Source organism: Egretta garzetta, unplaced genomic scaffold, assembly GCF_000687185.1.
Source record: "Egretta garzetta isolate BGI_Z169 unplaced genomic scaffold, ASM68718v1 scaffold420, whole genome shotgun sequence".
NCBI lineage: Eukaryota > Metazoa > Chordata > Aves > Pelecaniformes > Ardeidae > Egretta > Egretta garzetta.
The window spans coordinates 356678-382130 of NW_009258386.1; the positions used below are offsets into that span (position 1 = coordinate 356678).

General features: G+C 41.3%; 1 protein-coding gene across 1 annotated transcript in view; it reads left to right on the forward strand.

Moving 5' to 3' along the window:
- Window positions 1–25453, forward strand: part of NELL2 (neural EGFL like 2) — a 171359-nt gene that overhangs the window by 129645 nt on the left and 16261 nt on the right. The window contains exons 14-15 of the mRNA XM_009642290.2: window positions 1075–1170; window positions 25234–25374. Of these exons, the coding sequence (XP_009640585.1) occupies window positions 1075–1170; window positions 25234–25374 (237 nt within the window). The remainder of the gene's footprint in view (window positions 1–1074; window positions 1171–25233; window positions 25375–25453) is intronic.

A 25453-nucleotide genomic window follows, 5' to 3' on the forward strand; every position in this document is an offset into this window, starting at 1 on the left:
CCCCATGGCTGCGGCAGCTTTGCACGCGCCGTGCTGCCAGCCATCCTCCTGTGCACCGTGCCGTCCTGCACCAGGGAGCTTAGGGGTCTCGCTCAGTGCCAGGGGTCTCACAGCAGAAGGCTGGTGCCTGGAAGCTGAGAGCTGGAAAGCTCAAATCGATAACACTCGTGTTCTCTCTGAGAGAGAGAGAGGCCTTAAGCCCTCATCTGTGGCGCTTACACAGAGCAGCTGCAAACCGGAGCCTGGCATCTCTGGTGGCTGGTGACAAGCACAGGGCTAGACCGGTGCCCTGGAGCAACTCTTTATGTCGGTGATAACCTCCATCTGCATAGTTTCACCTACAGTTTCTTGTGACCAGAGCATTTCTGATTCCATATTGGGGATGCAGTCAGAGCAATTAACAGCTGCCGTGTTTTCTGTCAAAGCTGGTTGCATTTCTGTGTCTGCAGAAGGGAAGCTTTAATGCATACACATATTCACAACTGTAGCTGGAGAACGCTGCACCTAAACATGTGAGCACAGCTGCTCAGATTGCAGCATGCCAAAGAAAAATCCCAGGGATTGACTTCAAACTGCAAATGGTAAAAGTTTGTAAGTTCTTTAGAATCTCTTGAGAAACACATTGCTGGTTTTATTGTTTCAATCTAATTGCTTAATCAAGGAATAAGGTAGCCAGGCAGTTTAGTGTTCAGTTGTGCCTATTATGCCCAGGCCTTTATTTGGGCAGTGGAGAAGACCAGCACTGCCCTAGGACGGGTCTGTTTCTGGGGAAGATGCTGCTTTTCACTGCTTCCCAGTGCATGCGAAGGAGCACATATGTGAGCTGTTGTCTTCAGATGATTTACTCTAATCTCCTCCTGCAGCTTGTCAGCCCATCTGGCCAGCGAAGCAGGGGGGCCATAAACCATTGTCTTTGTGACCTCTTGTCTTTTGGAAAAGTCAGCCTCTGCACTCCATGCCACAAGGACTGCGTTTTGTGCCAGCCTGCCAGCGGCCTGTGGCCACCTGCGTGGTTGCTGAGTGTAGTTACGTTAATTCTTTCTTAACCTTATATTGTGATTTTGTATTTTGCAGCCTTTTGCAAAGATGGGTGTAGGAACGGAGGAGCCTGCATTGCTTCCAATGTGTGTGCCTGCCCACAGGGCTTCACTGGGCCCAGCTGTGAAACTGGTAAGGTTACCATTGAATTTACCATGAAGGTAATCCAGAGGAGGATGTTTGAGATAATCCAAGAATAAAGGATTATTTAAGCGTGTGCCCTGAAAGTTGAAGCTGCTACTAAAAAGTTACTCACTTTTCTTATATGCCTCCCAAGCGAATAAATTACAGCAGTTCTAATTAGAAGCACATGGACTGCAAAAATGAGAACATGAATTAAGACATCTTGGGTTTTGATGTTTCATAATTAATAAGATTATTATAGACTTGCTTTTCACCTTAAATGGCCTTTGGTATCTCCTATAAATGGCAGATAATCTGACATCTAGAAATAAATTCCAAAAATTGGTTACTTCTGTGCTTGTAAATGTGTGACTGGTTCAGTAGCGCACCTTGCCTTGCAACCTTATTTGAAGAACTCGGTGTTCTGACTTGGTGTTAAGGTAGGCTTCGGTGTTCCTACTGCTTTTACCTCCATTTGCAGGCATTCCGTTCTCTTCCTGCTCCCCTTGAGGATGCCAGTACCACAAAGCCTTGTTTTAAAACTTTATTTTTTAAGTCTTGGATCTAGTCAAATTATGTTGCCCAGCAGAGTATGTAGAATGTTAATGCTTAGTATCTCAAGTGCCTGTAAATAATTTTGCAAAGTTCAAATGAATAGTTTCAGCACCTTTATTTATTGCTGCAGAATTTTTAAATGCATGCTAACCGTACATGCCTCCAGGAGGTAAAGGGAGAAAGCTCGCTTAGATTAATTGGCTTCAGTATGCCTAATAAAAGGGCAGTCTGCCACCTATGATTGACTATTGTTGCTGTTCTATATTGCCTTCAATAAATCTTCCGAACAGAGGAAAGGAGGTCATTTGAGCAAGTATTGCTTTCATCTGACTTGTAAACATGTCCAGTGTAATGAAAAACACAGACTGATCTGAATTCTGTATTATCTGGTCCATTTGAGGGGTGAGAAATGTGATTGTTTTCATTCTTCTGTATTCAAGCGGATATTACCGCAGTGCACAAGAGGGATGCTGTGTGAAAAGCAGTATCCTGATTGTTCATCTATTTCTAGAAAAATGTCAGGAGAGCAAGTTTTCAAGTATTCCTCACTATTTCACAGACTGCAGATAACATGGTACAGGATACCAAGGTCTCTTCAGTGTGAACAGTGTCGTGGGTTTGCCTGGAACAGTTTGTGTGCTACAATAATGCTCAAGTATTAAAGCAGTTACTTCATTTTAGTAATATTTGTTTTATAAGCTCCTTGCAGCATTCTGCTGTTGCCAACTAAATATAATGTGTATAGATTCAAGGCCCACATTTATCTTTTCCAGCTTTATACTCCTATCTGAAGTGTGCAGACTAGAAGCATATTTGCTTTAGTCTCCTTCTATAGTCAACGGCCACTATCCAAGAGAGACCTCACTGGCTTTTCTGAATTGCCCCTGGAAGTCCTGTCTCTGCTCCCTTCTTTAGAGGAGAACCCAGGGACACACTGTTCCCAATTCAGAAAGCTCAGGCACCTTAAGCTAATTTAAGTTAGCTTAAGTGCATTCAGCCCCAAACGTCCTGCAAAAGCAGCCGGAGTGCTGGCCTAACTGCCCATCCTTCCTGCCCTTCAGGACACATATAGGAGGGCAGGCAGAGGCTTGGACCAGATCTGAATGCCTTGGTGAATATCTGATCTCAGTATTTAACATAAGGTTAGTATGGTCGTTTTCACCCAGTATCTCAGAGCTAGTGATACTGTTAGGATACGGAACCAGTTTGCCAGCCCCAAACCAGTTTCATAGGTCAGCTTTGCAAAGAGAAGCCCCTCTGTCATGGTGGACCTCCACTGGACATCCTATTTTTTCTTACTGTTGAAATAAGTAATGCTAGAGATCAGCCACGGGGGTACAGGTCTGGTCACCTCATTTGGATATGAATGTGCGCAAGTAGCATTGTAATCTACTTGCACATGGCTTTGAACCGTACAGTCCGAAACACCATCAGAGTGGCAAATGGAAGAGCTATCCTGTCGATAAAGAGCAAAAGCTGGTTCATTCTGAGACTGTATTCTTAGAAAAAATGGTGCTATATACAGCCATAAAAGAAAACCCGAGCTTCAGACAGTACATATTCACTCTCAGTGAATACCACAGTTTCCTGAAAGTACTTCTCATTAGGCTTGAAGTGATTCAAGACATTCATTCTACAAATAATTTATGCTGGGAGCTTCCCTTTTTGAACGCTTTATCTACAAAGGTGATGTAATCTTTTCTAGGCAGACATCTTTAGTTGCGATCACATACAAGGAAGGAGGAGGATTGATGTAAAGATGCCAAATCTATTTTTAAATTGCATGTTACTTATTTCTGTTTATGCTACATATATTTAAAAACTGCTTATTGAAGAATCTTGGCATTTTTAACTTCAAATAAAACATATAGTTATATAGAGAATCCACACCTCAGCAATAACCTAGAAAAATGCAATCACCGGTTCTTATTGTTTCCTTCTGTAAAAGGTGGTTTAATAGCTCTGTTTAAATTATTTCTCTGAATCATTAGAAAGGATGAGGTTGAAAAGGACCTCTGGAGATCATCTTGCCTAATCTCCCTGCTCAGAGCAGGGTCGAATAGAGCTGGTTTCTCAGGATTGTGCCCAGTTGGATTTGGAGTGTTTTCAGGGTTGGAGACTCCACAAGCTCTTTGGGCAACCAATGCCGGTGTTCAATTACCCTGACAGTAAAAAAGATTTCTTTTTGTTATGTTCAAATGCAATTTCCCATCCCCCTAGTCCCTTTCCTGGGCATAACTAAGTGCCTGGCTTCCCCCGACACCATCCAGTATTTACACACATTGATAAGATCCCTTTTCATTTCCAGGCTGAACATGTCAGCTCTGTCAGCCTCTCCTCCTGTGACAGATGCTCTGGTCCCTTCATTATCTTCACAACACTGTGCTGGATTTGCTCCATGTCTCTCTTGTACTGGGGAACCCAGCACTGGACCCAGCACCCCAGTTGTGATTTCAACAGCATGAGATAGAGGGGAAGGATCACCTCCCTGAACCCGCTGGCAATGCTCTTCCTAACGCAGCCCAGGAGGCTGTTATCCTTCTTTGCTGCAAGGGCACATTGCTTGCTCATGTTCAACTTGGTGTCCAGCAGGACCTGCAGATCCTTTTCTGCAAAGCTGCTTTCCCACTGGCTGGTCCCCAACCTGTACTGGTGCCTGGGGTTGTTCCTTAATAGCTGTAGGACTTGGCATTTCCCTCTGAACTTGATAACGTTCCAGTTGGCCCATTTCTCCAGCCTGTTGAGGCCCCTCTGAATGGCAGCACAACTACCGGGTGTAGCAACTCCTCCTCCAAATTTTGTACCATCTGCCAACGTGCTGAGGGTGCATTCTGCCTTACTGTCCAGATATTAAACAGTACCAGTACCTAGTATTTACCCAGGCATACATCACTAAGTGACCAGCCTCCAACTGGACATTGTATGGCTGATCACTGCCTTCTGAGCTCAGCCATTCAGCAAGTTTTCAGTCCACCTCACTGTCCATTTATTTAGCTTGCACTTTTTAGTTTGTCTGAGGATGTTATGAGAGCATCAAAAGCCTTACTAAAGTCAAGATAAACAACATCCACTGCTCTCCTCCCATTCAGCAACCTAGTCATCTTGGTTTAGAAGGCTCTCAGGTTGGTCAGGCATGATTTCCTCTTCATAAATCAATGCTGACTATTCCCAATCACCATCTTGTCCTTAATATGTTTAGAAATGGTATCTGGGAGGATACCATCAGCTTCCCAGGGATGGGGTTGAGGCTGACTGATCTGTAGTTCCCTGAATCCTTGCCCTTCTCAAAGATAGGAGGGACATTTGCCACCTTCTAGTTCTCAGGAGGTTCTTTTAGTCACCATGACCTTTCAAAGATAATTGAGATTGGCCTCGCAGTGACATCAGCCAGCTCCCTCAGCACTCCTGGATGCATCCCCCATGTTTTATCGACCTGTGTTTTTTCCAGTTTATTTAGATATTGAACCTCCTCCACCAAGGGTAAATTTTTCTTGCTCCAGACTTTCCCACTGGTCTTGGCGACCTGGGACTCCTGAAGGCAAATCTTACCAGTAAAGACCAAGATGAAGAAAGCATCAAGCACCTCACTGTTCTTCATGTCCTTTCCAAACCCCATCCCTGCACACTCGATCAGTGTCTCTATATTCTTCCCAAAATCTGAGAGAGATGATGCTGTCCATGCTTAGATCCTGCCTACAGAGCCAGGCTCATGTTGTAGAACAGGCCATTGATTAAAACCAAGAATAAACCAGAGCGGAAATAGCTGGCATTATTTGTGTCCAGAGCATCCCCCTAAATGTTTGATGAGGCTGTCTACTCTGTGGCAAAGACCTGATGTCCTGGTTTCAGCTGGGATAGAGTTAATTTTCCTCCTAGTAGCTGGCACAGCGCTGTGTTTTGGATTTAATAACAGAAGAATGCTGATAACACCCTGATGGTTTAGTTGTTGCTGAGCAGTGCTTACACCAGTCAGGGACTTTTCAGCTTCCCCTGCTCTGCCAGGTGCACAAGAAGCGGGGCGGGGGGGGGGCACAGCCAGGACAGCTGACCCCAACTGGCCGCAGGGCTATTCCAGACCATATGATGTCATGTTCAGTGTAGGAACTGGGGGGAGTTGGCTGGGGGGAAGTGATCACTGCTTGGCGACTGGCTGGGCATCGATGGATGGGTGGTGAGCAATTGCATTGTGCATCACTTGTTTTATATATTCGGTATATTTTCTTACCATTATGATTATTCTTTGCCTCTGCTGTTTCATTAAACTATCTTTACCAAAACCCATGGGTTTTACCTTTTTTCCTATCTGTCCCCCATCCCACTGAGGGAGGGGGGTAGTGAGCTAGCGGCTGCATGGTGTTCAGCTGCCTGCTGAGTTAAACCACGACGCCTGGCCTGTTTACTTGGTGGCCATGTTGGCTGGGGAGTTGTACTGTTCCATATGATGGTGCTAACAGCTCCTCCAAGCCTTCCAACAGAGCGGAGAGGAGCAGAGGCAGTGGCTGATAGGGCACTGCTGGGCAGGAAGCAGGCCAGCCTGCTTCTGATGGGAGAGGTCAGAAGTCTTCTGACAAAATTATCCTGAGATTGAAACATGGTTTCAGGGCAAACCCATTCACCCAGAACTCAAAGCATCTTTCCCAGTTCTGGTGGATTAGCACCAGAAGCTTACTTGTGTTTACGGGCACAGCTGTAAGTCTTTTCACCTGTCAGCTGCCATGGAAAGGCTATGTCAGATTCCTAAACTCAATGCAGCTTTTGCAAAGAGAAGTGAAGCCCTGTGTAATTAAGCACTGTAATGGGATTCATAAAATTTTTCGCTTCCAGGTGGGTGCCTCTGGGATTTCAGTAGGAGCCACATCTCTCTCAGAAACATAAGAGTGAGAATCAACTAATACTGCTAGTCAGGTATTCCCCTGAGAAGAGGTATTCACTGTGGAGTACCTTGCAGTAACAGAGCTATTGCAACGCCTTAGAGTGATATGTTGGAATTCTTTTAGATTAATCATGGCCTGTGCCCCATGGAAATGGATCAATGGCATGAGGAAGCAGCTGTAAGAATCATGTGCAGCTATATCAACCTCCAGTACTTCTTTTTAATTGGTAATAGAATATAAAAACTAGATGTGGGAGAATTCCCGTTTTTCTTCCCAAAGGATGTGGGTTGAGGCATTCTTAATGTTGGGGTTGCATTCGTTGGCTTAGGGAGGTGGGATTTTCAAGTCTTACAAGGCACAGTAGTAGTTAACCCAGTAGAACAGCCTTCTGCAGTGTAGAGAGCTGAGACTGCCAAGGGAATCCAAAAATATTCGTGCCTATTAAACTTTTTCAAAATACCTAACTTAATACTGTCTTATTTGATTGCAAAATTAGGAATTCTTCAATGGGCATTTGTAAATGCTATCTTAAATTGTATTCGAGAAGTGGTTTATTTTAGAATCCAGCACAGGATGGCTTTGTTAGATCTGCTTGATGTTGCTCTAACTCCCCTTTAATTTGATGACAGTGCTTTAAGAGGGGATTTGTTCTCCTACTATATATGCATATCTGCTAGTGCATGTATACAAGATTACTGTGTTTTTGCTGCTTGTCAGCTTCTTTTTTGAGTTCCCACAGTTGTTTTGTGCTTTGAGTATTCCCTTGGACCGCTTTTAATTATGCATGAGATCAAATAGCAGAGTTCCACTACTAGTAGTGTTTTGATGTAGTTTTTGTTAACAGGTTGGCGGGAAGTATATGGCTTTTTTATGGATGAATGGCTGTAACTTGCATTTCCTGGTAATGAACTTTCCTTGGATCTTACGGGAATCACGTCCACCTGTTACTAAACAATCCATGGCAAACTGTGGAAAATAAACTGGCACACAAAGCTGTTACCTTTGCAAGGAACTGTTGAGAAAAAGTTTAACTTACAGATTCTACATTCACTCAGCCATACATTAGTACTAACAGTTGGCTTAATTAAATATGTAACTGAATTTACGAAAAAAAATGAGCATCACGTTTGTGCAATCACCCTTTCTTATCTGATCTCTTATCAGAAATAGCCAGATCCAAGGAAAGTATATTGTTTGGCTCTTCTCTGTATTTTTTCCCCCTTTTTTTTTCCATGTATGGAAAGCTCAAACAAAAATAGCGTAAGTGGTGTGAGTACTTCACGGGGAAGGAAAAAAAATTTGATGTCACTAAAACAAGTTTTTGCAGCTTTGTGCTTAACATTTTTAGTTCAAAATACTGAAGTACAACTCAGAGAAGTGATTTGGGTAAATAATTGTTATAGACCACGTCTCTTCAGAGTTTTGTGCCACATTCTATGTGAGCTAAATTATTACCATGCATGACTGTTGCTCTTTTCAGCAAATCCAAATTAATTTGTTCATGTGCACTGACCATAATAATAGCAGGCTTCAGATTATTAAGACTGTTATTATTCCTATTCCAAAGGAAGCTTGTGAAAATCTTTTAATTCTGATACCCCAGTTATTAGGAAAATAATTCTACTGGTATTGGAATAGAAGGCTTTGTCAAAGTAACCAGAAAGCTTGTTAACTTTGCTGATTTTGCAAAAATGAAGTATTTTAGTACTTTTAGCATCACAAGAGAACTGCTTCCATTTAAGCTCTTGATCCCTGGTGTTCAGCTAAAACTACCACAATCAGTGTGTGGCCAGGTAGGCTCTGAAGCTAAAACTGTGACACAAATGGCATTTGAAGCCCACAGAGCATTGAACCAAATCTATAAGAACTGGAATTACTTTTGGCAGAACTCTTAAAAATGCTTGGCCCCAGTCTAATGAAAACTCTCTCTAAGCTATGAAAGTCACAACTTTCCAAACAAATTAGGAATCTGCCATTTGCTCAGTTTTATTTTTACAATGAAGGTTTAAATTGCTGATAGTCGGATTGGGATTTACAACAATAATGCTAAAAGGCTCAATTTTGTGGTACAAGTGTGCAGGGTCCTGCAGAAACCCAGAGTAACAACAGTTCATGGTCTCACCAGGGGAAGTTGGTTGCATGCTGGGATAAATGAGTTTAACATACAAACTCCTTGAGCAGAAAGCATATTAGGGTAAATAATTGTATTCTCTGAAATCCTTAAGAGGTTACTGGATTTTTTAATGAAGGAGGAAACAAAACAAGGGAGCAAGAGGAGAGTGGTGGAGTGAACATGAAGGCAGCACAGGCATGGACCATCCAGAGAAATAGCTGTGGGAAGAAGGAATGCCTCCCATAGTTTGTTAGTTTTCATAGTCCACCTGGCTTGCTTGGATCCTGGCATCCTGAGAATTCAGGCTCCTGTTTTTGGGGAGGCTTCCAAGTTTGAGACTTAGAAGTCAGAGGATATACAGGCCTGACTTCAATTCACAGGAATAAGAAAATGTTGAGTTAATCTGTAGAGCTTGGATAAAATTTTTAAAAACACATAGTGCTTGAGCATGATTTGCAGTGTAAAACATTTTAATAGATCCCAGTGTGCAGTAGGAGTCCATCATATTCTGAAAGTCAGGCCTTTTGGAGTCACTCAAGTCTGGCATTTCAACTTCAGTAATTTTCAAAGTTCATAGGCTATTAAAATTTTTTCTTAGTGCAAGCAAAAAAAAAAAACCAAACACCCAGGACAAAACCCGAAGAAGCTAAATTGTGGCTTGCAAGTGGTTGAGGTCAAAAGAATGACGATGCAGCTGTGCTGAGGCTGTGGTGCCAGGGCCCTGCATAACCCAGAGCCCTGGCTGAGGGAGGAGGTGAGCGAGGAGGGATGCTGGAGCTGACGTGCCCAGCTCGTCGCTGGACTTAGCCGCATGCATTCCCTAGCCCCAGGGTATCACTGCCATTTCTCCTCTTGGAGTCATTCCAAGTGCTCCCCATTTCCTTAGGAAGTCTCCTGGCTTCCTGCCCTGTGAAAATTTTGGCATGTCACATGTTGGGTTGGGAAGTTTGGCCTTTCCAGTGATAGTTCAAATGTAGATGGAGATGTGGTGTTCTCAGTATCCTGTTTAAACTGGTTTAACTTCAACTTGTAACAGTAAATATCTAACTGTACCTTCTATTCAAAGAAGCTGAATTACTACACGCACCTGCATTTAAATAATATTTTCTGTAGTTTCCATTTCAGCAGAAAGAGACAAGACTCAGCTGCTAAAAATAACATAATGATTTTGCTGAGGATGCTGAAACATCTTGCTTTATAGCTTGCATCTTTGCTATTGTCCTGGTTTCAGCTGGGATAGAGTTAATTTTCCTCCTCATAGCTGTTATAGTGCTGTGTTTGGGATTTAGCATGAGAATAATGTTGATAACACTCTGATCGTTTAGTTATTGCTAAGTAGTGCTTTCACTAGGACAAGGACTTTTCAGCTTCCCCTGCTCTGCCAGGTGCACAAGAGGCTGGGAGGGGGCACAGCCAGGACAGCTGACCCCAACTGGCCGCAGGGCTATTCCAGACCATATGATGTCATGCCCAGTATAGAAACTGGGGGGAGTTGGCTGGGGAGCAGCAATTCGGGCTGGCATCAGTCAGTAGGTGGTGAGCAATTGTATCACTTGTTTTCCCTGGATTCTCTCTCTCTCTCTCTCTCTCTCTCTCTCCCTCCGGTCTCTCCCTCCCCTCTCATATTGTTTTCCTTTTCATTGCAATTTATTATTATTAATTTTTACTTTATTTTATTTCAGCCATCGCACTGTTTTTATCTCAACCCATGAGTTTTCTCATTTTTGCCCTCCCATTTCTCTCCCCCATCCCACAGTGGCAGGGTTGAGCGAGCGGCTGTGGGGTGCTTGTTTGCTGACTGGGGTTAAACCACGACAGCTACATAAAGGCACTACCCAGCTTGCACAGGCTGGGTAATGAGTGGTCTGCGATACGGTGTTGGCCTTCTCAGAGATGGCCATGTTGCATGTTGATTACTGATTTTAGAGGCAAGAACAGTGTTGTTTGAGCTAGCCTGGGTTTATCGAGGTAATGGCTATAACTAGTGTGCTTAGTGATGGCACATCTTAGTCTACATGTTTTCCGTTTTAAGTGCTCTCTTACTTCAGGAAAAGCAGATAGTAAAGATGGACAAGTTATGGGAAGCATCCTATATTATCAACTTCTATGTCTTCTTTAAACATAACAGCTAATTCTACTTAAAAGGATTAATATGTCACTATTATAATTTTTCAATACATTGATACAGAACCCTAATAATGATTTTTGAAATGCATAATTTGTGTTTTGCAGTCCTACTGAACTATAACTATGCAAGGAAAACAAGCGTTTTCACTGAATTTTTTGGTGACTTGAGGAGGCGTTAGCAGGAAATGACTATATGAGTTATTTCCTTACAAAGCCATACCAGTATATCAGTCGTCTGATTGATTGACAATATTTCTGCTCTTCCTGTGGTTGCAATATTTTTAATGTCAAAATATAAGGTGACTTTTGAGATTTGAACAAGCGCTAGTAAGGAGTAGGCTAAAATCAACACAATAATTTGTATGGTCAACTTAATGTAATTTTCCTGTTGCCCAGGGTGAAAGCAAATAAATTTTACCTCCTGAGCAACTCTAGGCAACTAGCACCTAAGAACAATGATTCAAATACTGAACTGCGCCCCAGTGAACGATCTGATCCAGTACCTTGGTTGTGTCCCCAAATCCTTTCAGTACTTGGAAAGTATATGCACTCTTTTTTTGTTGTTTGTTTTGGCTTGCCTTGATTTCAAATAAATAATTTCTAAGAACAGTAATTCGAGGAATTTAGACCTCCGCACTGCTTATATGCTTCTGCATTGGTTTTTTTTTTTCTTAATACAGTTTTCTGATGTACTGCTTAGGGCGCAAGATACTGTATTTACTTCTGACCAGTGATTAATAGGGAGAGATATCCTCAGTAATAGAGGGTGTCTGTTCCAGGCAGACAGTCCTAATTTATACTGTCAAATCTGAAATTCCTAGAAAGTCTCTGAAAAATCTTGTTTGGCTGCTCTAGAGCAGAGAGTGCAGAGTTACTTTTGAATCCTATATTTTTGTTCTTGCACTCCTGTGATATGCTTTACATAAAATCATGAGCCATCATCTTCACAGCTTCTGTTCAGGTCAGGAGCTTTGTTCATATGATACATCTGGTGAAACAGAGGAGGAAAAGAACGCAAGGAAATTATGGCCTTCATATTTGTGCATTGCCAGCTACCCAAGACTGAGTGGGGCGGGGAGAGATTTTTTCTGTACTTCCCAGCTTGAAGCTGTATGGGTATTACTGAAAAGCTGGTCCTGAAAGTCCTGTAGAGTTCTGCTGATGAAATGTTTTATTTTCCTTAGTTATGGTCTTCTGTAGTCAAACAAAGGTATTGTATTAAAAATATGGAGCGTTATATTTTTGAACCATCTTCCAGCAATTCAAAATTAGGGACTATTTTATATTTATTTTTTGCCATACTCCTAATCTGATTAATTTCTAGGCAAACCTGATAAAAATAACTGTTTTCCTAACTTCTCATGCTTTCATCTCACCAAAACTGGGCCTTGTATTCAACTGATATAAATGGATACAGTTCTCTTGGTGTAAAAGCCTATGTGCTTTTAATGAGCTGCTTTTGCATATGATCCAGGCTCTGTTGTTTATTTCTATTAAGGAACAATAATAACAAGTGGTAGTGAGTCACTTTAAAATGTCCATCTGCGCGGATGCAAAATATGACTCTTTGCCATTGGTGGTCAAGACCATGTTGGTATCTCTGACCAACCCTAAGGAAAACAAGGGCTGTGAAGCATGCTGTTGTGATGCTCACTCTTTACTATATTTTTGAAGTCAGGCCTTGGGTGAGCAGGAATCCTATTAAGGCAGAGTCTAGCTGAAGGAACTGTAACATGCAATGCATTCATAGCTTTATTCATAAATCATCTGCCTCCCTCACAACTAATTAGTATTCTAGGTGAATAGCAGTCCAACATGCGTAAAAATAAAGCAAGTTGCTAGTAATGCTTGTGCCTTTAGAATTAATAGGTGTATTGTGGTTTGAAAAAAGTCAAGATAGGGTTGATTTCAAAAAAGGTGTTACTCCCATGAGGATCTCAAGTGTGATGCGTTTTTCTAAGCTATTTGAATGAGTTAATGAAAAATAAGTTGACTTTGCTTAAGTCTAAAGTCACTGCAAAGCATTTGATGTATTACATCTTAAGGAATGCTGAGCACTAAAGAGCCAAATAACTGCAATTTCCACTTTTTTAATTGGGCTTCGGTTGCTCTTATGAACATAGGCAGCCAGACAAGAGCAAACACTGGCAGAAACTAGGTAGAGGCAAAGGTTTTAACTCTCTCCTGACTGTACCTCTCTTTTAACTGGCATCTTCTTTAATGCCAATGTCCCACGGAGGCAGGGAGAGAGCAACATGTAGAATGCATGATGCAGTAGCAGCTTTGCTCCCAGAGATTGTAGGTAGCAAAGGGCATGTCCCTCACTCCCTCTAAAACAAATACTCTTGAACAAAGAGGTGAAGGTTGAAGGAAAGGGGAGAATTCATCCAAACCAAGATGAAAGCTCGTGAGTGAGTACATTCTAGATTTGATGGGGAACTTAATCAGTTGGGAAAGCGATAAACTGCAAACCCTATTGAGCAATAATCTGGTAGGAATTAGCTTACAAATGCAGGTTGTCCAGGCTGCCATCACATCTCTGTCCCTTTGATTTGTCTGAGATTTCTCCATTCATTTGTATAAAGGGTGTAAAGTTTCTTTTTCCTCCCACAGCCCAAAAGAATTTGGAAGATCTTTTCAGAGAGAACAAGAAACTCTAGCACAGCCTCTGCAGTAGCTTTTCTCCAAGAGCCTCTGCATGAGGGTTTCTTTCCCTTAGGAGTAAACTTAACAGATTTGAAGGATTTTAGTCATAAATAAGCTTATGAACCTTGGGCGTGTGATGTTTACAGTCTAAGTGTAACTTTAGACTCGGACTGCTGCTGAGAAGAGAAATAGTACCGCATGTTCCACAATTCTGATAAAAAAATCCAGCAAAGAATTAATGAGGGTTGTTTGAATTGTTATTATAATTAATAATTCCATCAAATTTCAGCTGTGTGCCAGTAAAAGCCAAGTCTTCACATTTACTGTTACAAGGAAGTTCAAATCAGAAGAAGAAAACAAGATTGGCAGTCTCAGAAACTGTAGTTAGAGAGGTGTTCAGCTAACCCCTGGAGTAATGAACCTTTCCTGCAAGGAACGCTCCATTTTAACAGTGCTCTGAGTGCTAATTCAGGCTATAGAATACACATATGCAGGCAGAAGTTGGGTTGCAAACATGGCATATATGATATAGATAAGCCATTTGTAAGTGAGAGTCTGAAATTCAACATGCTGATGTACGGAATAGCTTACTGCTCTTCCCTTTCTCCAAATATTTCCCCTGATGTCCTGGGTTTGGCTGGGACAGAGTTAATTTTCTTCCTAGTAGCTGTTATAGTGCTGTGTTTTGAATTTAGTACTAGAAGAATGTTGATAACGCACTGATGTTTTAGTTGTTGCTGGGCAGTGCTTAGACTGGCCAAGGACTTCTCAGCTCTCAGCTCCGCCAGGTGCACAAGAAGCTGGGAGGGGGCACAGCGAGGACAGCTGACCCCAACTGACCACAGGGCTATTCCAGACCATAGGACGTCATGCTCGGTATGTAAGCTGGCGGAAGAAGAAGGAAGGGGGGACGTTCGGAGTGATGGCGTTTGTCTTCCCAAGTCACCGTTACGCGTGATGGAGCCCTGCTTTCCTGGAGATGGCTGAACCCCTGCCTGCTCATGGGAAGTGGTGAAGGAATTCCTTGCTTTGCTTTGCTTGCATGTGTGGCTTTTGCTTTCCCTATTAAACTGTCTTTACCTCAGCCTGTGACTTTTCTCACTTTTACCCTTCTGATTCTCTCCCCCGTCCCATCGTGGGGGGAGTGAGCAAGCGGCTGTGTGGTGCTGAGTTGCCAGCCAGGGTTAAACCACAACACCTGAACACATATAATAATATGAAGTTAATTACATGTGCTGGTGCTATATTCAACCACTCTTTCAAATATCCATAAATATTAAAGATCCTTAGAGTGGAGCAGAACTGTACAGGAGACTTGTATTTTTACAAAAAACAACACTTGTGGTCTACGTTGTGAGGTCTGTTTGAAACAAAAAATGCAAGACTTAAATTACTATCAGTGAGCATCCTTGTGACTTCTATGATCTGTCTGTGCTACCACATAAAGCAGGTGGGGGAGTAAAGGCGGGGGTGCAGCTTTCATCTCTACAGCTCAATGCTCTTCCTCTCGCCTCTCCCCCAAACACATTGGCCTCTTCTGTAGTTCCTCTTCCTCGGTGTGTTACTGTTCCCCAAACCATGCCTTGGCATTGTCACATGTAGTACTGGCTGAATCAGCTCTGTGTCTTAAAATTCTGCACCAGAGTTCTTTATGTACAAAACCAGAGCTGCTAGAAGCACTTTCTCCCCATTTTACAGATGTGGAAATCAAGACACATGGGGCAGGTGAGTAGGTGACAACATTTCCATAAGAAGGCAGTGGTAAAAGTCTAGATAAAATATAGGTTATCTCATTTCTGCTCCCCTTGCTCCTCTGTTCAAATACATCAATATCTGAGAGAGGACATGGTGGCGTTTATGTCATATTTTTTCCAAGTAGGAAGTGCAGACAGTTCATAAAACCTAAGAAAATATTTTTCCTTTGACTTTCAAAAAGGACATATTCTAAAATTGCTAGCTCATTAAATTGCAGAAAAAGGTTTAGAAGTTGTCTATGAGAGTAAACAAATGAGATCTGCAGCAAGCCGAGAGGAAAGCTGGGGTTCTGCGGATGAGATATTTTTTGCCTGGCTGCAGTATCTGGAAGGGAGGTCACCCTAATCCCTGTTATCACCTGAGTTTTTCTCAGATATGAAAAATAAGCTCAAAAATGAGCAGTGAGACAAGGGCTAGTGACTTCAGAAGCTTGGGAAGTTTTACTTTGCTTTACATTTTTACTTATATTTATTCACTAAATAAATCTTTGACAAAAATTAAGCAAAAAATGCCTATATTGAGTTTGGTGAGCATTCTGGATTTAGGCATGAACCCTACTTGCCTCATCTTTTCTGTTTTGTAGCTTAAGATGCTTTGCTGCTTCATCCTTCTGTGTCTTTTTCTCCCTTCATTTTCCTTGCCTGACACAGTTTCTTGGGTGCATATTATTTCTTTCCTCCCTCCGAGTCCGTGTCAGTTTTGAATAACAAATGATTTTTCCTGTGCTGAAGAGCCAAATACTAGTACTTATCTTTTTCTCTTTATATTATCTTTAGCTTGTTGCAACACTACAATCCTATATGTAGCAGCTTAAAAAAAAAAAAAAAAAAAAAAAAAAAAAAGAGAAACCAGGGAAGGAGAGTGCTACAAAAGAGCTTTGAGGAGATGGGATTTTTTGTTATTTGTTAAAAACATCAGAATGCATCCACCACTTAGCTATTATTTGCTACGGAAAGAACCTCCTTTACTAAACATGAAAACTAAAATTTCAATTAGGTTCTTAAAATACAGGGGGCTATAAATAGAATGTGAATAGTGCAGCTGGCCAGCATTATAATAGAATTTCCTTCTGTTATATAAGGGAGATAGAGATGACCTTCATCACTCACTGTAAGCTCTCTCTTTTATGAATTACAAGCCTTTCAACTATTAGTGGAATTAAAATCTATAACACTGCCAATCATTGCCCCATATCCCTGTGGAACCCTTCCTCTGGCTGTCAACGTGAGGGAGCCTGCAGTGGCTGGAGATATACGACAATGATATATTTATAGCCCAAACAAAGGAATAGCGTGGTTTGGTTCCTTTTCTGTGCTTCAGAAATTTTCTACAACCTCTACGTGATTTTATACTTCAGGAGCAGCAACGTGAATTGATAGTCACTGGTATATGGACTGAGAGTCATGGTAACGAGTCACTGGTAAGAAAATGTAGGCAAGAAGGTTTTAAACTTAAGCACACATATAATATGTGTGGTACCCCGGCCAATGGGTAGAAGACCATAGCAAAAGACCAAGTTCAAATCAGAGTGTCAAATCAATTCCTAGCCAAAACTTTGAGCTGCTTTGTGGGTTCTTTTGTTTTCCTTAAGTAGCCTCTGAACTGAATCATTGGAAATTTACTGTAATTTGTACCAGAGCTGCCCTGAAACAACTTTTTGCAAAGCCGAACCCAAACTAAGCTGAGAATGTGCTGGGTTGCATCCTTGGTTCAAATATCTAAAAGGCTTAACTCATGGTTATGACTGACTTGACTCCTCACTGGAGGAAGCTCAGTATCTTTGGTCAGTACACTGTGCAAGTAATGTCCTCCTTCCCACCCCTTAGGAAATAGGTAACAGCTGACCAAAGTAGCTCTTCTCTTTTCAGAGAGATTAATTCTTTTTTGCTTAGGACCTGGCTACTGCTACCCAACAACTGACACGGTGATAGCACCAATGTGTTAGCCCGGTTTCTAACACATGCAAATGGAGCTATTTAACTTCGAAACACTAGGAGGTATCTAAAATGGGTTTGTCGGTGTATTTCAAAGTAGAAAAGTGCTTTTGCTGTCTTGAAGAAAATAATTACTATGCTTTTTCAAGATAGGGCTAACAAGGAAACGGAAGCACGTGTTACAGTGAAGATGAGATGCTGTACTGAGAATGATGGACAAAGTGAAAGCAAAACCTTATCTTTGTCAGTGACTAGAAATAGAGGCCCAATACCTCTCAATTAGTCTTTCTAATGGGGATTGGCACAATTGGTTTCACAGAATCTTTGTTGAAAAATATACTCCTTTTTTACACTATTCATGGATGCACCTAGTTCATCCTGGCTAATTAGGTGTTCTGAATTATTGTCTTCAGTTGTTACAAATATCACATCCTTTGATGCTGTTGGGTGTGTAATGAGAGACTGTCATAGTTTCAGTTATCGGTGGGGTCTGTGATTGATCGATTTTTGACAACAAAGAATTTTCAACAGGGCTGCATGGTGAAGCAGTCAGTGGAAAATTCCCTTTCATAACGTTTCTATCTAATTTTGGAGCACCGCCACTGCCACACATGAAATAACAACACGATTGAATTTCTTTTTGCTGGCATTTAGCAGGACCTATGGGGGTGTGCAGAAATCAAAGGGGGATCAGGAGTCTGGAAAATTACATACTTGAAGAATTAATGAACTATAATTCCATATTACATCCTCAATCACATTTTGCTTCCTTTTCATTAATGGAACTAAATTAGTTTTCCATGGACAGGGTACTTCAAAAATGCAATCATGCTCTTGCTAGTTTTTTTTTTTTTTAAAAAAAAGACCTGTTTTTACAATAGTTATTTTTTCATGCAACATGCCAGTTGGAAATTTTTGGTGAAGAACATATCTGCAGCACTGACTCAACCTGTTGAAGCAATTTTTAACATGACATTTATAGCCCCAGCTCTAGTTTCCTGCCTTTTGATCCAGATTATGGTTTTAAGGTGACTCAGCCAGAATTTCTACTAGATCTGGGAGGTGTAGAGATAGAAGCAGCAACTCCAGAGGCATGAAAAATGCATTTTTTCCAACAGGGGCCTAATTCATTATCCAGAGGAGCAGGGAGAGGAAAGGCCATGGTCTTCACTCTTCTCTGAAGGCTGTATCTGAGATTACTGGTGTTACGAATACTGTGTAGAGAAAGTCCTTTTGCCCACAGAACTATGTTACGCTTGGATAAAATTGTGGGTGACTCTTTGCTGTGCCCCACAAGCCAGCTGTAATCTGGCCCTTCGTGTTTTAAACTTGTAACTGAAATGTTGGGATGCAAATACAGTAAAATCAAGAATATTCTGTGTTTTAATTGGGACTTTGCTGTGAGGACCCATACAGTGAAAAGCATGTCCTAGTGCTCACGATATGATATTGTATCTTTAAAGAGTTACTGGAAGCTGAACAAATCAGAGTGAGATTGTAAACAAAATCAGGCTCCAGGGCTTTTCTTGACCAAGGAAGAAAGTTCCTTTGGGACTCAGCAGCAGTGTTAGAAAAAAGGAGCTGATCAGACTTTACAAAACAGATTTAAAAGGCATTCCAAACAACTTTGGTTTTCTGGCATAACTGACATCTTCCTGGTTTATTTCAGCAGTCTCAGCTTCTGTATTCTTGGGGTTTTATATTCCTCTGTATGATATTTATATGCATGTGGTATATGGGGATGTAGTGGGATGGAAATCCCAAAAGCTGATATTTTGTTTTAATAACAAAGTAGCTCCAGTATATTGAACTAGTTTCAGGCTCTTATGTTTCTCCACCGGGACCTGGTTTTTGCATAAGATCTCAAATCAAAGGTCTGATTGAACAGCAGGGTCTTCTCAAGTATCATCATGTTAGAAATCTGCTGTCACATGAAAACCAACACAAACACTTTTCTTAAATGAGAGAGATGGGACTCTAGAACTTGCAGTAGAGATAATGAACCCTTTTCAAAGCTACTCCAGAAAATTGAGTTTTGACAGCAGATACATTATGCAGTACAGGGAACTTTTATTTTGTGCTACTCAATAAGGCCTTCTCCCCCTTGCATACGTATTTACTAAAATGAGATAACCCAGACATCATCTTAATCCTACTGGACATTCTGTTATCTGAGCATAAGTCTGGTCTTCTATATCCAAGCCAGACCTAACATCCTTGAAAATGTATTGACATATGCAAAGACATAGCAGAGTCTGACTGTTCCAAGTTTACCCATTAAAAACACCATTGAAGATTTATCTTTCTAAACAGCTTCCTAGTCCCCTAAACCACTTCTTCAGTGATCTGTTTCTGAAATAATTTTTCTTTCAGTGTTTGCACTTTATTTATACTGTATATGGGGCTGGGATGTGGATGGCTCTGGAGGTTAAGCATTAGGCTGTTTCCAGGCTGTTGCCTTTGAAATGAGATCTCAAATTTAGCCTAAGTCAGTAGTGACTGAACATTATGGAAGTTGCTGGCTGCTCATTAATTTTTATAAATATATCCAGTGATAATAACCCAGTTAGCACTGGGACAGATTTTTGCAATTGGGAGTCTCTATTAAGTGGCAGTCTTAGCTAAGTGCCGTGTATTACACTGTCCCAGAAAAACTTCCAGGATGGAAATAACTAAATTCTAAGTATTCACAGCTGCCAGTCTGTGGTGTTGACTTCTTGACAGGAGAGGGCTACTGGGGCTTTGGTTTGTATTGACCTGGATAAAGCAGTTTATGAAAGAAAGGCTTTTCGGACTACATGGTGCTCTGTATCTCTGTAACTTTGTGCTTGATGGTGGTGTACAGGCTTTTCTGAGAGGAGGATTTGATGATTAATATTTTAGTCTTGAAGCGAGTAATATAAAATGGTATAGCCTCCCCCCCTTCCCCCATGCTATGGTTCTTTGTTGAGTGCAGCTTAACCACATTTGAGAGTTTGGGCCTATTGCTGGATGAAAGAGGACGGCTATCTTTCAAATTGGCAATTTTATACCACTTTCAATCTTCAAAAGCTCTTATTATACAGAAATTCTCTAATAATATTCATCAGACAGCTAGCTTTCCTCTTTTCTTAGTGTACCAGTGGATAATTTGCTAATGATCTTATTTTACTCTTCAGGGAGCGGAATTTTCGCCGTCTCCCCAAGAGCAAGGGGTATAATAGCTGAAACTGCTGCCGCAGTTCAGGAAATGAGTGAGCCTGAGGTATAAAGAAGGTGATTTGGGAGAGCGAGTTTTCTTCATGTCAAGGGGAGCTAGGTGTATAAAGTACTTACTTTCAAAATGCCTGTGACTCTGCGTCTATTCTATTAGAGTGGGGCTTCAGTTAGCAAAAAAAAAAAAATTGAATTTTTTTTCCAGTTGAAAAATGGGTAACAAAATATGGAAATAACCAGGCTGACTGATTTTAGTTTAAGAAAAACGCACAGCAGAAAACCCGAATATTTGAAAACCAAATCATGCGCAACACAAGTGTGTGATAATCAGTTACTTTGTTTTGTGGCAATAGGGTACATACAGTATTGCCATGAGCACGTCCCTGAAGTGTAGAGAGTCCCCTTGTTCCTGGTGTTTTGTGAGCTGGTCAGTCTCACAGGTCTGTGTTCTCAGGCCACGGTGTTTCAAGAGCTGAAATCATAGAATCGTTTCAGTTGGAAAAGACCTTTAAGATCATCAAGTCCAACCGCTAACCTAACCCTGCCATTCCACCACTAAACCATGTCCCTAAGCACCTTGTCTACCCGTCTTTTAAATATCTCCAGGGATGGGGACTTGACCACTTCTCTGGGCAGCCCATTCCAATGCTTGACAACTCTTTTGGTGAAAAAATTTTTCCCAATGGCCAACTTACACCTGCCCCGGTGCAATCTGAGGCCATTTCCCTTCATCCTATTGTTTGTTATCTGGGAGAAGAGACCAACATCCACCTCACTACAACCTGCTTTCAGGTACTTGTAGAGGGCAGTAAGGTCACAAATCTGCTGCCATGCGAATGCCGTAAGGTGGAAGCGCAGCTCGAGCAGGTGGTGCTGAAGTGCCATGGTACAGCTGTGTAGCTGCTCTCCAGCTTGGGGTGAAGGTTACTTCCAGTGCCTGTCTCGGTATTGCTTTCTGTTCCAAACCTGGCCACTTGTATCATGGGGTGGCAGACCTGGTACGTGCGATTGTGCTGTTCATTTGAAAAGGAAAGAGAAAAACAGAGAAAATGCCACCTCCATGGTAGCCAATGGGAGTTCTGCCATAAATTGGAGCAGGGCCAGGATTAGGCCATTTGCTGCTTATAGCCAGTAAAAGAGCAGAACTTGCATACTCAAAATAAGATGTCTCTTTTGTCTATTTGCTAAAAAATGTCATCACCTACTATTGGAAAAAATACATCCCTCCTTTCTTTGTACTTAAACATTTTGTTTAATTTTTTTCGTAAGTGAAAATATAAAGCCTTTCAGTAACTTCCTTCTGTAGAGTAATTCATTTTTTGTGCCTTTCTAGTACAGCATCAAACAGGACTTCATTAGTGGTGTTAATGTTCCATATAGCCCACTGATATACCATAGCCACTGGCCAAGCAAAACTTCAATCAGTTTTTCTTCTCTTGTCAGCTCACACCTCTGACTGAGCAGCTGCAAGATGATTCATCAGAGAATGTTTCACCATAGGACAGAGAAAAATTATTTCTGGCTGCTTTTCCCATAGTAATAAGATAATTGCAGTTGTAGATACTTTTGCAGCACTTCCTGAGCCATGCTATGCCCATTTGAAAATAGAAATCCTTTAATCCAAATGTCAGGAAAATTTTCCATGAAATCAGTGCTTTGGCTTGGCAAAACACATTTCTGCGGTGTTTTCTTGCTTAACAAAGTTGTGACAGTTATTTTGTCCCATTACAGAGCAAGTCTTTACTAGAATTAAGGTTCAGTATTAGCTGGGAGATTTAGAACAAAATTCTGTGCATAAGGAACATCTGTATTGTGAAACCCACTGGCACGTGCCTTTGAAGTCAGTGGTGAGGAGAATGGGTTTGGATTTCTTTTGTTTGCTGCAAAAATCATGTAAGGAGTAATGGATTATTCATCATTGGTGCAGCAATGGTGTTCCAATACAATGGTTTCAGGCAAACAATCTGTCAAGAACAGGACATTTCTTAAAGACCAACAGTGTCTTCTGTCCACGCTTTTTATGATAGGCTTTCATACGTAACGCCACTCAACTTTGCATGCAGCTGTAACAAAACCAGAAGAATGTATTTCTTTGTTTATTGGCATCTGTAAAAGCATTTCATCCCAAGTAGTGTTTCTTGTGATATAGGTTTGTCAGGTAGTTGGCAAATAAATATAGAAAAGCTGCTTTTGTTGTCAGTTTACCAATACTGATGTGACATTCAAGGCTTGTTTTTCCTGAATAATCAGTAAGTGAGTTCATCTGAATGCACTCAGCCTGTGCCAGCAATACTGTGCGTACGATTATAAGGCTTACAGATTCACAAATAAATTGTTCTGCAGAGAGGAACACAGGCTTTCTTTAATTCATATCTGCTACTTTGACCTAAGTAACACTCTTTTCTCCACATCATTGCCAATAAATACATTCCACTTTCCCAAAGAAGAAATACATGCCATCCAGTGTCTTAATGCACGTTATTAAGTAACAGGTATGAAGACTCATATCAAGCCTGAGCAACAGCTCTTCTCTTTCAGCCTCTGAGTTTACATGCTTCATTGATTCTCTAGGGCTTGTAGCTTTGGCCAAGCCCCACATGTTATCTTGTACTGACCAGGTGATCCCAAGCATTTAGCACGGTCACTTAGGTTCTGTTCTGCCAGGCAAGCTTTCTCCCAGGCGGCATATTCCCCAGTGGTAAGGGAACTTCTAGGTTGTAGTCCTTTCTTCTTTTCCTTTCCTTTTTCTTAAGTAATCTGCGGGTATGTGAGTGAATAGCAGTAGATAAGGCACAGACCGCAAACCAACCTTTTCTCACTACAGTAACATAATTTTCATTGATCTTCCTCTGATCTCTCAAGCACCTCTGAGGTCTCACCGGCTCCTGGCTGCTCACAAGAAAAAGGCCAGAGTTTATACTGATTTAGAGAGACACACACTGAACAGCGGAAGGTTGTAAAGGTTTGGCATTTCTCAGTCCTGCAGCAGGACTACTTAGATGATTTTCCTGGAATTCATAGTGAAGTTGAAAATTCTGCGTTTTAAACCACTAGAGACTTATGACAATTTGTGATGCACGTACACCAGGTGTGCCCTGTCAGAGAGACTGTTGATAGAAAATCAGACTGAGACACAATAATGAAAATTTCTAATGAAATTTTTCCAGGAATCTGTAAAGCTTTTAACAACAAATTCACTCATGATATGGTTGTACGGTTATTCCAAAGAGATTCCAAGAGAAGTTATTTGGCACATCCCACCTACCCCCTGGCATGTATAAGAAAAATGCAAATCAAAACCAAATGTGGGTGAGTGAGCAATACTTACAGTTTATGCAGGTGTCCCCCATGTACTTAATAATTTTCTTACCTTCAAATGTGTAACAAAGTGGTTTTGATGGATAAGGAACCTTGGTTTTGTTTAAAGTTTGTGTTTCAATAGATTTCATGAGAGACTAGAGTGAGTATTTCCTTATCTATGCACACATTAGTATTCTCAGAAAAGAGATTTGTTCCCTTATTGCAGCTCACAATTGATTTTCTTAGCAAGTTTACACTTTCTGCTATGAAAATAACAGGTGACATATATGGGAGCTAACAGGGACTGTGGGCAGAATTTTGACACATATTACATATATCTCCGGGGTCACATCACACCTCTTCTTCATATTCGCATCCCAGAGGATACTGGATCAAGTGCTGAGGTACTTTTAAGAGTTTGAGTCTTAATTTGTTATTTTAATTTGGCCAGGATGGCCAGTATGTTGAGGGTTTAGTTGCTATTCAAACTCAAGGCAGGGGACAGGGAGGTGAGAGCTTTTTGTTTCTGAAGGCAGTTTGCACATGTTGTGTCTCCTCCTGTGCTGCTTCCATAGGCACAAATAGATATGTCACCCCTGGTATAAAACACAGTGATAATGTGATGAATCTGATAAAAAAAGGACATGTTTTTATCCCTGTTTGACTCCATACTCCTGATAGTCCCTAACTGTTAACAACACTTGTACTCTGGGACCAATTACTCCTTAATACGCCTTACTGCGTAACTGAAGGCACTGGAAATGAACATGTCACAAAGTCCTCTGCATCTCCGCTGAGTCCATGAGCTCAGGTGCCTGCAGAACGTGCTTTGGTGGATTTTGGATCTAGCGAGTGCATCCAGAAATCCATTCTGTGGTGAGTTGTTACAGTAAAGGTTAGTCAGTGGAAATTGTTCTTTTAAGAAACACATGTCCCAAATGAATTATCAGGAGGAGTAGAATGTGTTGCATTTCATCTTTAGGGTCTAAGCATTTGTTTGGAATCCCAGCTGCTCTTTTTGGTGGTGCAAGAGGAGACTGCAGTTAGTTATGCTGAGAGCCAGAGGAGCCGGTGTAAGTCCACAGGAACTACACGAGACAGAGGAGCCCTACTAACCTAAAATCGGTGTCACCAAGAGCATAAGCAAGGACCAGAGTGAATATTTAGTATTTGAATATTTAATATTTTGATGTGCCCCTAGAATCTTTGTTTATCAGGCAGCCTGCACTACTCAAAGGGTTAACATTATTTGAACTGGGATCTAATTCCTTTCTTCATACTGTGGGCAGCTTACACAGATGTCAGATTACCTATCATGTATTGTGACAAAATGAGTTGCTAACAGAAAATTGGGATTAGCAGAACCTCCACTGTTAGCAGGGCCAATGCCATTAGCAAAAGTCATGGGAATGATTCAAAACTTCTTCTCTGGATAAATCTGGAAATTCAAGTGTCAGTAATCAAAATACTTCCACGAAACCCAGAAATACCAGAGACCTTGTTCTTCCATCAGATGAATATAACAATTTTCTCTGTGTGAATTTTCTCCTTTTTTGTTGTTCTTACTAAACAGACATCGATGAATGCTCAGATGGCTTTGTTCAGTGTGACAGCCGTGCAAACTGCATTAACCTGCCTGGTTGGTACCACTGCGAATGCAGAGATGGCTACCATGACAATGGGATGTTTTCACCAAGTGGAGAATCCTGCGAAGGTCAGTATCTAAAAAAAGTGGGGTAGTCTTATGACTTGCATTACAGTCGCGTCTAGTGTCTCTGACTGTACGGGTCAAG